Here is a 14179-nt window from a genome sequence, read left to right as displayed (position 1 = left end):
CAACATTATTAGCCACCAGGGAATTGCAAATCAAAACCACAATGAGATATCACCTCATGCCCACTGATATGGGTACAATAAAAAAGATAGAAGATAGACTGGTGTTGGCAAGGATGCGTAAACTGGAACCCTCACGTCCTGCTGGTGGGGATGTAAATGGTATAGCCATTGTGGAAAACAGTTTGGTGGTTCCTTGAAAAGTTAAACCTACAGTAACCCTATGACCCAGCAACTCCAAGCATAGGAATAGATCCAAGAAAATTATATCAGGAATGAGGAATATATCCAAGAAACCTGAAAATAGACGTTCACATAAAAACTTGTATACAAATGTTTGTAGTAATGTTATTCCTAAAAATCAAAAGTGGAAACAACCCAAATGTCCATCACATTGAAAATCTGATAGACAAAATGTGGTCTAGCCATATGATGGAATATTATGCAGCCATAAAAAGGAATGAAGTCTGGATAAAGGTTCATTGATGAACCCTGAAACATGCCAACGGAAAGAAACCAGAGATAAAAAACCACATATTGTATGATTCCATTTATATGAACTGAGCAGAATAGGCAAATGCATAGAGACAGAAGGCGGACGAGTGGCTGCCAGGGGCTTGGGGAAGAGGAGAAGGGAAGAGACTGTGTAATGGGTATGGGGTTTCTTCTAGGGGTGATAAAGATGTTCTGGAATTAGAAAGTGGTGGCGCTTGCACAACCTTGTGCATATAGTAAAAACCACTGAATTGTCCATTTTAAAAGGGTGAAATTTATGGTGTGTGAATTCTGTCTTGATAAATACCTACATATACATATATATATATACATGAACTAAGTGAATATAATTCCATCTAAAAGCAAGGAAATTTGACATGCTGATTACAATGAAGTTTAGCTGGAAAAGCCCAAGGTATGATGTTTGGACCCTGGGTCTACACCATGAGTCTGTGGCCCGTGGTCTTCACTGCAAAATGAGAGAACATCACTACCTGGTCATAAAGACCGAAAGGGACAATGTAGGTGAAGTGATCAGCCAGCTGTGCCCCGTAGTCAAGTGTCTATGCATGCTGGTCATTCTCACCAGCTCCCTGGTGGAAGCAAAGAGAAAGCGACGTCTGTCCTGCACGAGAGGGGCCACAGCCCAGCCACGCGCCCCCGGCCACGCCCTCACCTCGGGCGTCAGCGCGTTGTTATCCGAGGTCTGACTGGACAGCAGGATGTGCGTGAACCCCTCTTCCTTCCGCACCACGATGTCTCGAAACCGACAGTTGCTTTCGTTCTGGCGGACGCTGTACCTGAGCCTCTTGTCGAAGACGTAGTCCTTCTCCGCCTCCAGCTTCCGCTTCACGGGGCTGTGCAGGTTCAGTGTCCCGTTGGTCAGGGCGGAGCCTTCCAAAACCAGAGAGACAAAGTGAGAGACCGGCAGGGGCCACCGTCCCACGCGAGCACGACCGGGGAACGTTCAGGTTACCACTGGGAAGGCTGATACGTGGCTGGGACACCCCCCACCCTGTGCCGCCCTCTGCTCCAGGGAGGGGGTGAAGGGCCGGGGCTGAACCCCCACATTTCCAAACCCAGCAGAGGACCTAGAGGGCTCTCTGCAAAGGCCCCGTGCAGCCCTCGCTCCCCACTCCCACGAAGCAGCCTGCAACACCCAGCTTCTGCCCGATGCCTTAGCAGCAGGGGACCCACGGGCCACAAGAGGCAGCCCTCCCCATCGGTGGTCACCTACGACTGACAGGGAATTATTAACAAGAGCAATACTCACAGCTAACCTTTATCTAACCCGGATTATGTGCTATGCACCATCCTGAAACACTCCATGGGCATCATCCCATTTAACATGAGAACCAGAGATGGGGCTCTGGGACCCCTGGTGCTTCTTTGGGGGCTGCTCTGAGGCGAGGGAGGTGAGTACCAAGTGAGCAGGGTCCTTCTGTCTCTTCCCTGCCTCCCAAATCAATAACAACGGCTCTGCATTTTTCTGTTTTACATATTAACATTCAGAAGTGGCCAGAGAGTGCCCTGCTAAAAAGGTGTGAAAACCGGTAACAAAATGATGCTGATTTAGGACGTTTCCTAATCTCCAGCCTCCCAAAGAGACAGGTCAGGAGCTGTTAGGAGTTGTGTTGTAAAGAAGGCATGCCCAAGCTCAGACCCCAACCTATATCCGAAGCAGGTCTGGGGAGAGACTCAAATGTGTATTTTGAAAATATTTCCCAGCCAAAAATAAAAAGAGAAGAGAGAGAGAGAAGATACAAATTACCAATATCAGACGTGAATGCGGGGTCATCACTATTGATCTTAGGGACATTAAAAGGATAATAAAAAAATATGATGAACTACCCTGTCCATTTATTTGATAACTTAGATGAAATGGACCAATTCCTTGAAAGACACGAACTTCCAAAATACATACAAGGAGAAATACATCATCTGAATAGCCCTATATCTATTAAAGAAATTGAATCAACAATTATCTTCTAAAAAAGAAAGCACCAGGCCTCAATGAATTATATCAAACATTTATGGAGGAAATAACAGAAATTCTCCACAATCTGTTCCAGAAAATAAGAATCAGAGGAACACTTCCTAATTCATCCCATGAGGCCAACATAACCCTAATACTGAAGTGAGATACATTACAAGAAGACAAAACTATGGATCATGATCTTTCGTGAACACAGATGCAAAAATCTTCAACAAAATATTAGCAAATCAAAGCCGACAAAGTATAAAGCGAATTATGTGCTACAAACAGGTATGCAAAGCTGGCTCAACATTTGAAAGAAAATCAATGTAATCTATAATATCAAGAGGCTAAAAAAGAAAAATCATATCATATCAATTGATGCAGAAAAAGCATCTGACAAAATCCAATAGAAAGGGGCTTCCTCCACTTGATACAGGACATTTACAAAATACCTATAGCTAACATCATACTTAACGGTGAGAAACTAGATGCTCTCCCCTGAAGATGTGAAATAAGAAAAGGATGCTCTCTCTCCCATTCAATATCACATTGGAAGTCCTAGCTAGTGCAGAAAGACAAAAATAAATAAAATAAAATAAATCAAAGGTTATAGAGATTGGGAAGGAAGAAATAAAATGATTTTTGTCCACAGATGACAAGGCTATCCACATAGAAAGTACCAAAGAATTGAAAGAAAAAGAAAACCAGCCACTCCTGGAACTAGTAAGCAAATACAGCAAGGTCACAGGATACAAGGTTAATAGACAAAAGTCAGTTACTTTCCCACATACCAGAAATGAACAATTGGAATTTGACATTTAAAAAGCAATACTAAGTTCTAGTATTTGATAATACAGTAGGAAGACTACAGTTCATAACAATTTATTGTATATTTCAAAATAGCTAGAAGACAAGAATTAGAATGTTCCTACACAAAGAAAAGATAAATATTTGGGGTGATAGATACCCCAATTATACTGATTTGATCATTCCATTGTGTACAGGTATCAAAATATCACCATGTACTCCCAAAATATATACTATTATATATCAATTTTAAAAACTTTATTTATGACAGCACCTAAAGTATGAAATACTTAGGTATAAATCTAACAAAATATGTAAAAAATATATATGCAGAAAACTACAAACCTCTGATAAAAAATAAAATAAAATCCAAATAAATGGAGAGACATTCTGTTTTCATGAACTAGAAGACTTAATATTTTTAAGATGTCAATTCTTCCCAACTGATCTACAGATTCAACGTAATTTCAATCAAAATGCCAGCAAGCTACTTTGTAGATACTGGAAAACTTATTCTAAACGTTATTTGGGAAGGCAAAGACCTAGAATAGCCAAAACAATACTGAAGAGTTAGAACAGAGTTAGAAGACTCACACTACCCAATTCCATGACTTACTATAAAGCTATGGCAATCAGGACAGTGTGATATTGGTGAAAGAATAGACATAAAGATCAATGGAACTGAATAGAGACCCTGAAAATAGACCCACACCAATATAGTGAAGTGATTTTTGGCAAAGAAGTAAAGACAATTCCACGAAGAAAGGATAGTCTCTTTCAACAAATAGTGCTGGAACAAATGGATATCCACTTGCAAAAGCAAAAAATGAACTTAGACACATATCTTAACACCTTTCACAAAAATTAACTCAATGTGGATCATAGGCCTAAATGTAAAATGCAAAACTACAAAGCTCCCAGAAGATAACAATACAGTTCACATAAGCGCTGTACCCCCGTTGACAAAGGTGATGCCCATGAAGGCGGAAGCTAACAACGCTGACCTGCTGTACCTGTGCACTGGATTGAATCATTAAGAAAATACATGGCAAATGGGAGGAGCCAGGTGTTCACCGTGGGAGTTTACAGATGAGCAAATGGGGGAGGCCAGAAAGATCCATGTGCTCACGGGTCAGAGTTGCAGACAACAGTGTGAACTCATGTTTAGCTTAATGCAGACACAGAAGGTTACCTACAGAAATATCTATACACAACTGTGTACGCACATGTGTAATTCCTTGCTCTGCCACCTGAGAGGGCCCAGAGTCAATGACATCTCAATAGCAAACAGTACAACTAGGGCCCTGATCTTGGTTTCTAACACCATTCTCAGCAAAATGAACCAGGGCACCCTGGAGAAATGGCTGACTTGAGGGCTGGGCAGGAAACATACAAGATAAGCTTGTAGAGCCAGAACATAAAGAAGTGCTCAAACAAAACAAAACAGCCACCATAATGATGGAGATATGTCACAAGGACACAGGAGCCAACGGAAAGAGCTCCCAGTGGCCAAAGATTTGAACAATTTGAACAATGAAATATAGTAGTATTGAGTTATAACTGAAAATATAAAATAACTATCCATGAGTCCATTCTGATATAAATATAAATATAAAAATGATTGAACAAATAAATAAATGCAGGAAAAGACACAAATCTCCCATGCAGAAGAATTCCAAATAACTTGTATAAATACTCCAACCTCAAGGCAACGGAGTATAACTCCTCATTCCTTAAGTGTGAGATACGACAGTGACTCACATCCCGAGAGGACAGTGTGGGGAGGAGGAGAGGACAGCACCTGTGCTGTGCGGAAACCTGACACGCACACCTCAGCCAGGTGATCCGGTCAACACCAACAGTGACAGGTCACGTTCCTCGTCTGTGTCCCTGATAGGGTGTGATGGGAGTGGCACTTTACCTCTGGGGTCTTCCTCCTCAGAACTCACAACCCCACTCTGATCATCAGGAAAACATCAAATAAACCCCACCTGAGGGACACTCTACAGAATACCTGAGCAGCCCTCCTCAAAGCTCTCAATGTCACTGAGAAACTGCCACAGTCCAGAGGAGCCTAAGGACAGATGATGACTAAATGTAACGTGGTGTCCCGGATGGGGTTCTGGAACAGGTATTAGGTTGAAAACGAAGGGAACCTGAATGAAGTATGAACTTTAGTTCCTAATAGTGTATTGATATTGGCTCATTGGTTTTTATAAAGGTATCATCCTAACGTAAGGTAACAGGAGAAACTGGGTGTGGGGTATGTAGAAACTCTTCATATTAGCATTCCAATTTTTCTGTGAATCTAAAACTGTTTAAAAAATATGCTGAAATAAGAATAAAAAATAAATTAATTAATTTAAAAAAAAACAGTACAGAAGAGGAAAAAAAAAAAACGGAGTATGGGATAGACTGATACATGTAGTAAATGAAAGAAAGTGCCAGAATAAGATAGCTAAATTATTGAGGGTGGGGTTTGGCAAATTTAAATAAATAAATAAATAATTTACAAAGGTGGTTAATATCCTATAGAGTAATAAAACTTAACATTTGTGATTTTAAAAAAAAGTGAAGTTCATTTTAAAGAAGATATTTTAGAAAACAAGTTCAGTAAAAACAACACCACCACCCCCCAGGCGATTCGGACACGCAGGCAGGTTTGAGAGCTGCGTCTGGTGGTTCTTACACCTGGGAGTGCGGCCGGATCCCTGCGGGATGGTTACAAATCAGCCTGCTGTGCCCACCCCACGCTGCTGCTGCTGCTCCAGGGACCTGGCCTTGAGAACCAGGGTCCAGACAACACGGGGACCCCCCCTCCGTGACCAGGCGCCACTCTGGGGGTGAGGCGGGAGCAGTCTCCCCCAAGGACGGGGCTACTTGCACGCTGGTGAAGGACTGGAAATCCTGTGGACTGTCACATCTGCCAGGCGAGGGTGAGCGACTGCCCCGTGCAGGATGCAGCTACATCTCAAGGGTGACCTCACTGAGCCTCGGGGGATTTGAGGAAGAGGAGTACAAGCCACTCAGAGGACACCTGCTACGTGCTAAGCACTCTGCCCGGCTGGGATGAGAAGGAAGTCACTACGGAGACTGAGACGCCAGAACCCAACCAGAATCCAGCCCCGGGAGGCCAAGCCTGCCCCCTCAGGAAGATAACTGTGTGGACACAGCATGGACATGCTCATTTTCTGATCCTCAGAGAGCAGGACATAAAGATCAAGTAAGATAACATATTTAAAGAACTCAGCATATAGCAAACAATGAATACATGGTGGCTCTTATTTGCTTTATAATCATCATGCCTGGCTTAGCACAAAATCAGTCTCATAATATTTGCAGCATTGAGTCCTGTCTCTCTAATGATACGGTGTCTTGAAGGCAGGGCCACTGCCGCGCTCACAGCCTGGGCCAGCATGGGACCCGTGGCACCCGGAAGCCCACAGGCACTGCTCCTCCGCACGCAGAGCCCCCGGCCCAGCTCTGGGTGGGCTCGGACTCTCCATGAGCCCCTGGAATCTTGGCATCCCAAGCACCAGGCCAAAGGCAGGGACCAGGAGCTGATCAGACCCAGCCCGAAGGGGATGCTCCCGCATCAGAGCTGCATGGCACAGAGGGGGGCCTGTGTCACCTCTTTTCTGCAAAGCTTCCTCCTCATTTTGTACTTTTCCATCACTCGAAGCAACCAGGCTTTTTCAGATATCAAGATGCAGCTCCTGACATCAGGTAAAATGACTCTATGAACTTCAGAAAGTAAACACGAGTGTTTAATTAAAAGGCTGTGCAGAGGGAGCTGTTCCTTCAGGGTCAACCTCAAACCTGCTGCAGCTCAGGAGGGCTCCCGAACTGGACGGGCTGGGCTGGCCGTGGTCTCTGCAGCAGCGCAGGCACACCCAGGCCACGCTCCTTTGTGCAGAGGTTCCACGCTACGGGAGCTGCTCTCAGCGGGTGCTGGCTCTCGCCTGATGCTCAGAGCTTGGGGACAGCCATGCTTTCTGGGGCCAGGTCAGGTTTGCATAGCACCCTCCTGCCTCTCAACCAAGTCAAAGTGCTTATTATATTGAAGGAAGCAAACTTGAGAGTTACCTTTTAGAGCAGGTCTGTGGTTGGCTCTAAATTACCCAACAGTCCTATGAAGCTGCCATTGTCACCCCATTTTACAGATAAGGAAAAGTGAGTAACTTGCTGGAAGCCACAGAGATTTTAAATGGTAGAGCTGGGATTGGAGGCAGCTCTCTTTTTACACATTCATCCAAAGTCTAATGATGTATCACCTCCTATGGGCAGGCTGTCACTTGAGGTGACAGGGATCCAACAGAAATTAGAGAAATAAGGTCCCTGCCCTCATGGGGCTTGCTTCAGGTGGGGGAGATGGAAAGTTAATAAGCAAACTAATAGCTAAAATAATTACAGGTAGGCAAACAATAGAGTGATACGGTGAAGAGCAACGGAGGGGGTGTCTGTAATTCAAATCCTAAGGCCTTTCCATTAGGGCACACAGTGAAGCAGCCCCCAAAGGGACAAGGCCTTTGGGACGAACTCACCAAATAAACCATAAAACCACCTGGGCTCGCACCTCCGGTGCTGACTTGGAAAGACACAACATCTCTGGGCAAGAAGGATCAGAGCCTCCACGCGTGCCTGGATTCACGTTGTGCGCAGCCACGTTACTTGCATTTCTGGATGTGAGTGGCTGGAATGTGGCCTCCAGGAGATGCAGGGGAAAGCGGCCTCCAGAGACCCTCGGACCCTGCCCTCTCGCCAAGCTGCCCTCGGGACCCCTCCCCTCCTGGAGCATCACGCCGAGAGAGAAAGACAGAGACAGAGACAGACTGCAACAAGCTGGCAGGGAAGATGCCATGGGAAGTAGAACATGCTGGAAGCATGGAAGTTTAGGGCTTTGCATGTCAGACAACATGGAAATCACAACCCTGCTAACTAGGAGGAGCCAGGAAGCCACGTACGCCCTTGAGCATCAGTCTCCTTGTTGGTAAGATGGGTTAATGGTAGCTACTTCTCAGGGCTGTTTTGAACTTGGTCAGTTGGAGAACAGACATGGATCAGCAAAGTGCCTGGCACATTCCAGGAGCCTCCCCAATGTTAGCTGGAGAACACCAAGACTCTGTTCAAAGAAAAGGAACTAACTGGTGAGTCCTCAACAACCATGCCTCTCCTACTCCCAACCCCAAACTCAGACCCCAGCCAAAGATGGGGCATTCCAGTTATGGAGGGGACTAATGGCCCTGCATGCCCAGAGGTCGGGGTGACGGCCAATCGGGGCACCACCTGCATTCAAACCCCCACATCCTTCCCATGGGCTGCAGGGCTGGGCACCTTGCTCACTCACCCTGTGCCCCAGTGTCCTGCATGTGAAATGGGAGAGACCATTCCCGCCTTGCAGGATTGCCGTGTAGCAAGGGAAGTGATGCATGCCGCATTTCTGAGACATAGGAAACCACCCCCCATCACGCTGGTTTCCTTCCTTTTATTCCCAGCATCCCATGTTCCTTCCTTTCAAGTACAAAAGAGTATTTCTCATTAAGAAGGCTCCATAAGCTCACACTTTGACACTGCGCCTCTGTTACAAACACACAGGAGCGACAGATAAAATATGAAAGGAGAAATTCAATAAGATGAAGCTGGGCTCGCAAACAAGATAATCATCTCTGTGTATGAGAGGCAGAACATCGGCACAAAGCAGTAAGTGGAGCGGGGGCGCGGTCAGGAAGTGGACTCTTCAAGGGCAACAGGGACTGAAAGTCTTCCCTGCAAGATGGGAGAGGGGACCCAGGCTCAGAGCTGAAAGCCAAGGAATGGAGTGAGCCCCCCCCATGAAGGCAGAACAACAATAACGAAAGGATGTACCACCCACGGCTAAGGCTTTATTGAGAGCTCTAGACCAGGTAGAGGCAGACAAAAAACTATTAGAAAGAGAGGGAGAGGGAGAAAACAAAGAAAAACAAAACAAAGCAGAAACTTCGCTCTCGAAATGAGCCTGCACACCAAAATTCCAAAGCATGGAGACAGCCCCTGCTTACAAAACAAGCCAACACTTGTGCAAAATCCACACTTGAAACATAAATTACTCCAAATAAAATTAAAAGAACATCATGAAGCAATCTGACAAGGACTTTAAAATAGGTATACTTCAAATGCTCTGAGTGGTAGATGCAAGAAAAACATTCCTTTAAAATAAACAAGAAATTTTCAAATGAAAGCAGACAGAAAGGAAACAAGGACAAGTGGGTAGGATAAAGAACCAATTAAAAAGCAAATAAGAAATAGGGTAAAACAGTTGCATATCACAAGTAAAAGGCTCATATTTCCAAATTGTAAGGAATTTTTAAACATAGAAGATAAAAAGGCCAAAAAAAAAAATCCTCCAGGAAAAAAATGGAAAAAAGACATGAACAAACAATCCATAAACATTACATAAAAATGGCCCTTAAACATAAGAAAAGATTCCAACTTCACTCAAAAGAATAATGCAAATCAAAACTCATAATAAAAAATGGAAATTAAAACTCCACTGAAGTACCATTTTTTATGCGTCAGCTTGGCAAAAATTCAAAATTCTGACAATATACTCTGCGAGAGAGAATGTGTGGACTCAGGCATTCTCTTAATTGTGGGTGGGACACAAAAAGGTACAACCGCTATGGAAGGGAGTTTGTCATTATCTGACAACACTGTTTATGCACTTCCTCTCAACCCAGAAATCCCACTTCTGGAAATTTAACAGGAAAATTATACCTCCAGCAGTACAAAAATATATATGCATAGCATTACTGCAGCATTATTGAGAATTGAAAATCACTGGAAACGACCTAAATGTCCACGTATAGATCTGTGGAATAAACTATGGTGTATCCACACAATGGAATACTATGCAGCTGTAAAAAAGAAAGAGCGCTATCACTATGAATATGGAGTGACTTCCAAAATATATTTTCAAGTGAAGAGAGGAAAGGTGCAAAAGTATTTTACCCATATAGCTGCAACCAACTGATTTTCAACAAAGCAGACAAAAACATACATTGGAGAAAGGACATCTTGACCTGTTCAATAAGTGGTGCTGGGAGAACTGGATAGCCACATACAGAAGAATGAAACTGGATCATATCTTTCACCATATACAAAAATTAAGATGGAATCAAGACTTAAATGTAAGACCTGAAAACAAAAGAATTCTAGAAGAAAGGTAGGAAAAACTCTTCTGGACATTGGCCCAGGCAAAGAATTTATGACCAAGACCTCATAAGCAGATAGAGCAATAACAATAATAAATAAATGAGACTTAATTCAACTAAAAACTTTCTAAACAGCAAAGGAAATAATCAACAGAGTAAACAGAGAACCTACAGAATGGAAGAACATATTTGTAAACTATATATCCAACATAGGACTAATATCCAGAATCTACGAAGAACCCAAACAAATCAGCAAGAACAAAACAAATAACCCCATCAAACAGTAGGAAAAGACATGAACAGATTTTTCTCAAAACAAGATAGATAAATGGCCAACATACAAAAATGTGCTCAACACCACTAATCATCAGGGAAATGCAAATTAAAACCACAATGATATACTACCTTACCCCCATCGGAATTGCCCTTATTAAAAGTCAAAAACAATAGATGTTGGCACAGATGCAGTGAAAATGGAATGCTTATATGCTTTTGGTGGGAATATAAACTGGTACAACCTCTGTGAAAAACAGTATGGAGATTCCCCAGTAAACTAAAAGTAGACCTACCATTCAATCCAGCCATCTCACTACTGGGTATCTACCTAAAGAAAAAGAAGTCATTTTCCAAAAATGACACTTGCACCCAAATGTTTGTCATAGCACAATTCACAATTGCAAAGATATGGAATCAACTTAAATGTCCATCAACTGAGGAGTAGGTAAAGAAAATGTGGGGGGTATATATATATACATATATATATATGCATATACACACACACACATATACCATGGAGTACCACTCAGACATAAAAATGAAATAATGTCTTTTGCAGCAACTTGGATGGAACTGGAAGCCATCATCCTAAGTGAAGTATCTCAGGAATGGAAAAACAAATGCCACATGTTCTCACTTATCAGTGGGAACTAAACAAAGGATATATATGGTCTTAAAGTAGTATGATGAACACTGAAAACTAAGAAGGAGGGAGGGCTGGAGGGGGGTGAGGGATAAAAATCTACCTATTGGGTAGATAGGTAGATTCTGGTGATATGTACATTACAAACCCTGACTTCAGCATTCTCTAACTCATCCATGTAACAAAAAACACTTGTACCCACCCCCTAAATCTATTGAAATAAAAAAATAATAAAAATTAAAAAAAATTGGAATGTGGACTATAGATTAGATAAAAATATTATATCGATGCAAAGTTTCTTGAATTTCATATCTGTACTGTGTTTACTTAAGAGAACATCCTTTTTCTTAGAAAATACCCACACTAAATATTAAGGGGTAAAGAGGCATAATGTATATAGACTACACTCAGATGGTTCGGAAAAATAACAATCATTTGTATATGTGTGTATCTATATACATATACATGTGCATATATACACATACACATGCAAAATGTTAAAAACTGGCGAATCTGAAAAGGGGTCCTTCACAATGTTTTCTCTAAGTTTGAAATTATTTCAAAATAAAAAGTTAAATACAGTTTAAACACAAACATCCTACAAATAAAAATCAAATTAAAATTCTATACAAAGGATAACTCTGAATATTGTCAAAGAGATGACACCTGAATATTTTCTAGAACTCAAAAATAAAAGCTTCTTAGTCTGAAAGAGCACTCTGAGTACAAAGCAGGATAAACAGACAAATAATAATGAAACTGTAGAATGTCATGAGTAAAGAGAAGTTCTTAAAATAGAGCATAGACAGAAAAATCATATTATCAAAAAGGAAAGAGAGACTGAAAACAGCAATAACAGAGGCTTAAAAACAATAAGCTACTATAAAAATAGCAATAATAAATGAACTTCTATCAACAAAATGCTCAGAGAAAATAACTTATCAACCAAGAATTTTACACCCAGCTAAAGCAGCATTTAAAGGACCAAGTAAATGGGCATTTTCAGATACCCCAACAGTAACAGAGTTTATCTACCATAGACTCTAAAAGAAATATTAAAATAAACTTTAGTAAATCAAAAAATTAATTAAGAAGAATGTAAGGGTGAAAAAAGTGGATAAAAATTTTTTACCAAATGTAAGTATTGGCTGTAAAAATAATAATCTTTGGAATTTAACAACATTGTGTGTACAAAACAATAATAAGATGTGGAAGAGACATGTTCAATGACAATTTAAAGCTAAGTAGAGGCATCTTGCTATACTCAGTAAGAGGACATCATATTTGTCAGAAAAAAAATCATAGTTAAGTATGTGCACTAATATTTGAAAATACCAATACAGTCTATAGCTGGCTTCCAAGTCAGCCCAGGGGCAGAAAATATGTAAAATGTACCAATCCAATAAAAAGCATGAAAAGGCCAGGGGACAGGGGTGGGAGAGGGATCAGAGAAAAAAAATGATAAAAGTGAAATGCAATATAAAATAGGAGAAATAATTGAAATGCATCAATAATTTTCATTCTGTGAAAAAATTACACTCTTATATTAAAAGACAGACATAACCAGATTGGACAAAAGTATAAAGGTGTGTGGAAGATTTCCTGAGGAGAAACTCTGAAAGACAGAGGTGTCACAACTCAGCTAACGAGGGAAGGAAATGTGCCCAATCAATGAAGAAATGCTGGAAGGATTCGACGAGCATCGAGAAATGGTGCACAGTGGTCAACGTGCAGTAAGAAAAGGTGTCAGGGAATGCACTGCAGTTTGTAAGAGGCACAGAGACAGAAACGTGTTCTTGAAAGATAAGGGGGCAGCTGTCCTGGGACTAGGGATGAGCTGTCTGGGAGGGCAGGAGGCAGGCGGCTGGGGTTGGGGGGCACACCACGGAGGACAGGATAAGGGGCGCAGCACGGAGCATTTCTACCACACAACATCAGTTTCAGAAGACACAGCCACTCCTGGCAGGGCCTGGGATCCATGCCCAAGTTCTCCACCAAGAACATTTCAAATGCCAGGCACAGAAGAGCACCAAGCTGCCTTGAGCAGGAAGGAAGGAAGGAAAAGGACAGATGAGCAAAGGATGCTATCTCAAACTGAGGGATGCATTATGCATGCTGGTTCCACAATTTGCACAGTCGTCCTTGGAAACTAGGGCAGCTGGACCAGGCGTGATGCACACCTGCCTCCCAACACCCTGACGTGGAGACTCCCAGTGCTGTTGCAGCATCTTCCTCAAAGTCCTTTCTTCCGATTGTTCTCTATAATGCAATACTTACAAGCTGTTGAGCACTTACTATGTGATTCACGTAGGTTACCTCCTTCAATCCTCATCACAATCCTGTAAGATACTATTTGTATTCCCATTTTACAGATGAGGAAACGAAAACCCAAAGGGATGCCCCTGGGAAGTACCAGCATGTGGGTCAAACTCAGGCATCTTGACTCCAAACTGGAAGCTGGGCTCAAGACTCTGAAACCTACTCCCCAGGGGTGGCTCTGATGGATGTTCAACTTTTCATCCTAAAAACCCAGTCTTTGCTGAACGAAGCAGGAAAGAAAACTTGGGCACTGCACCTGGCGCCTGTGTCACGTGACGCTGTTGCCAAGCAGAGCTCATTTTGCCGTGTTATCAGCATCCATACACCTGCCTGATGTCCCCCCAGACTGTGCACTCTCTGGGGACGGTAAGCCTGAGACTTGCTCACATTTGTGTCTGCAGCACTGAGCACAGTGCCTGGAAGAAAGCACATGCTCAACCAAGTCTTCACCAAGTAAATGAACAAGCAGACACA

The 14179-nt window shown here is 42.5% G+C and overlaps 1 protein-coding gene across 1 annotated transcript in view; it reads right to left on the bottom strand.

The window, feature by feature from the left end:
* The window catches only part of CDYL2 (chromodomain Y like 2), a 150765-nt gene that overhangs the window by 27609 nt on the left and 108977 nt on the right, over positions 1-14179 (bottom strand). Inside the window, exon 3 of the mRNA XM_045533293.1 lies at positions 1169-1386. Coding sequence (XP_045389249.1) covers positions 1169-1386 — 218 coding nt within the window. The remainder of the gene's footprint in view (positions 1-1168; positions 1387-14179) is intronic.

The sequence above is a fragment of the Lemur catta genome, chromosome 20 (genome assembly GCF_020740605.2).
Source record: "Lemur catta isolate mLemCat1 chromosome 20, mLemCat1.pri, whole genome shotgun sequence".
In the NCBI taxonomy this organism is placed as follows: domain Eukaryota; kingdom Metazoa; phylum Chordata; class Mammalia; order Primates; family Lemuridae; genus Lemur; species Lemur catta.
This window is presented reverse-complemented; position numbering and strand designations above follow the sequence as displayed.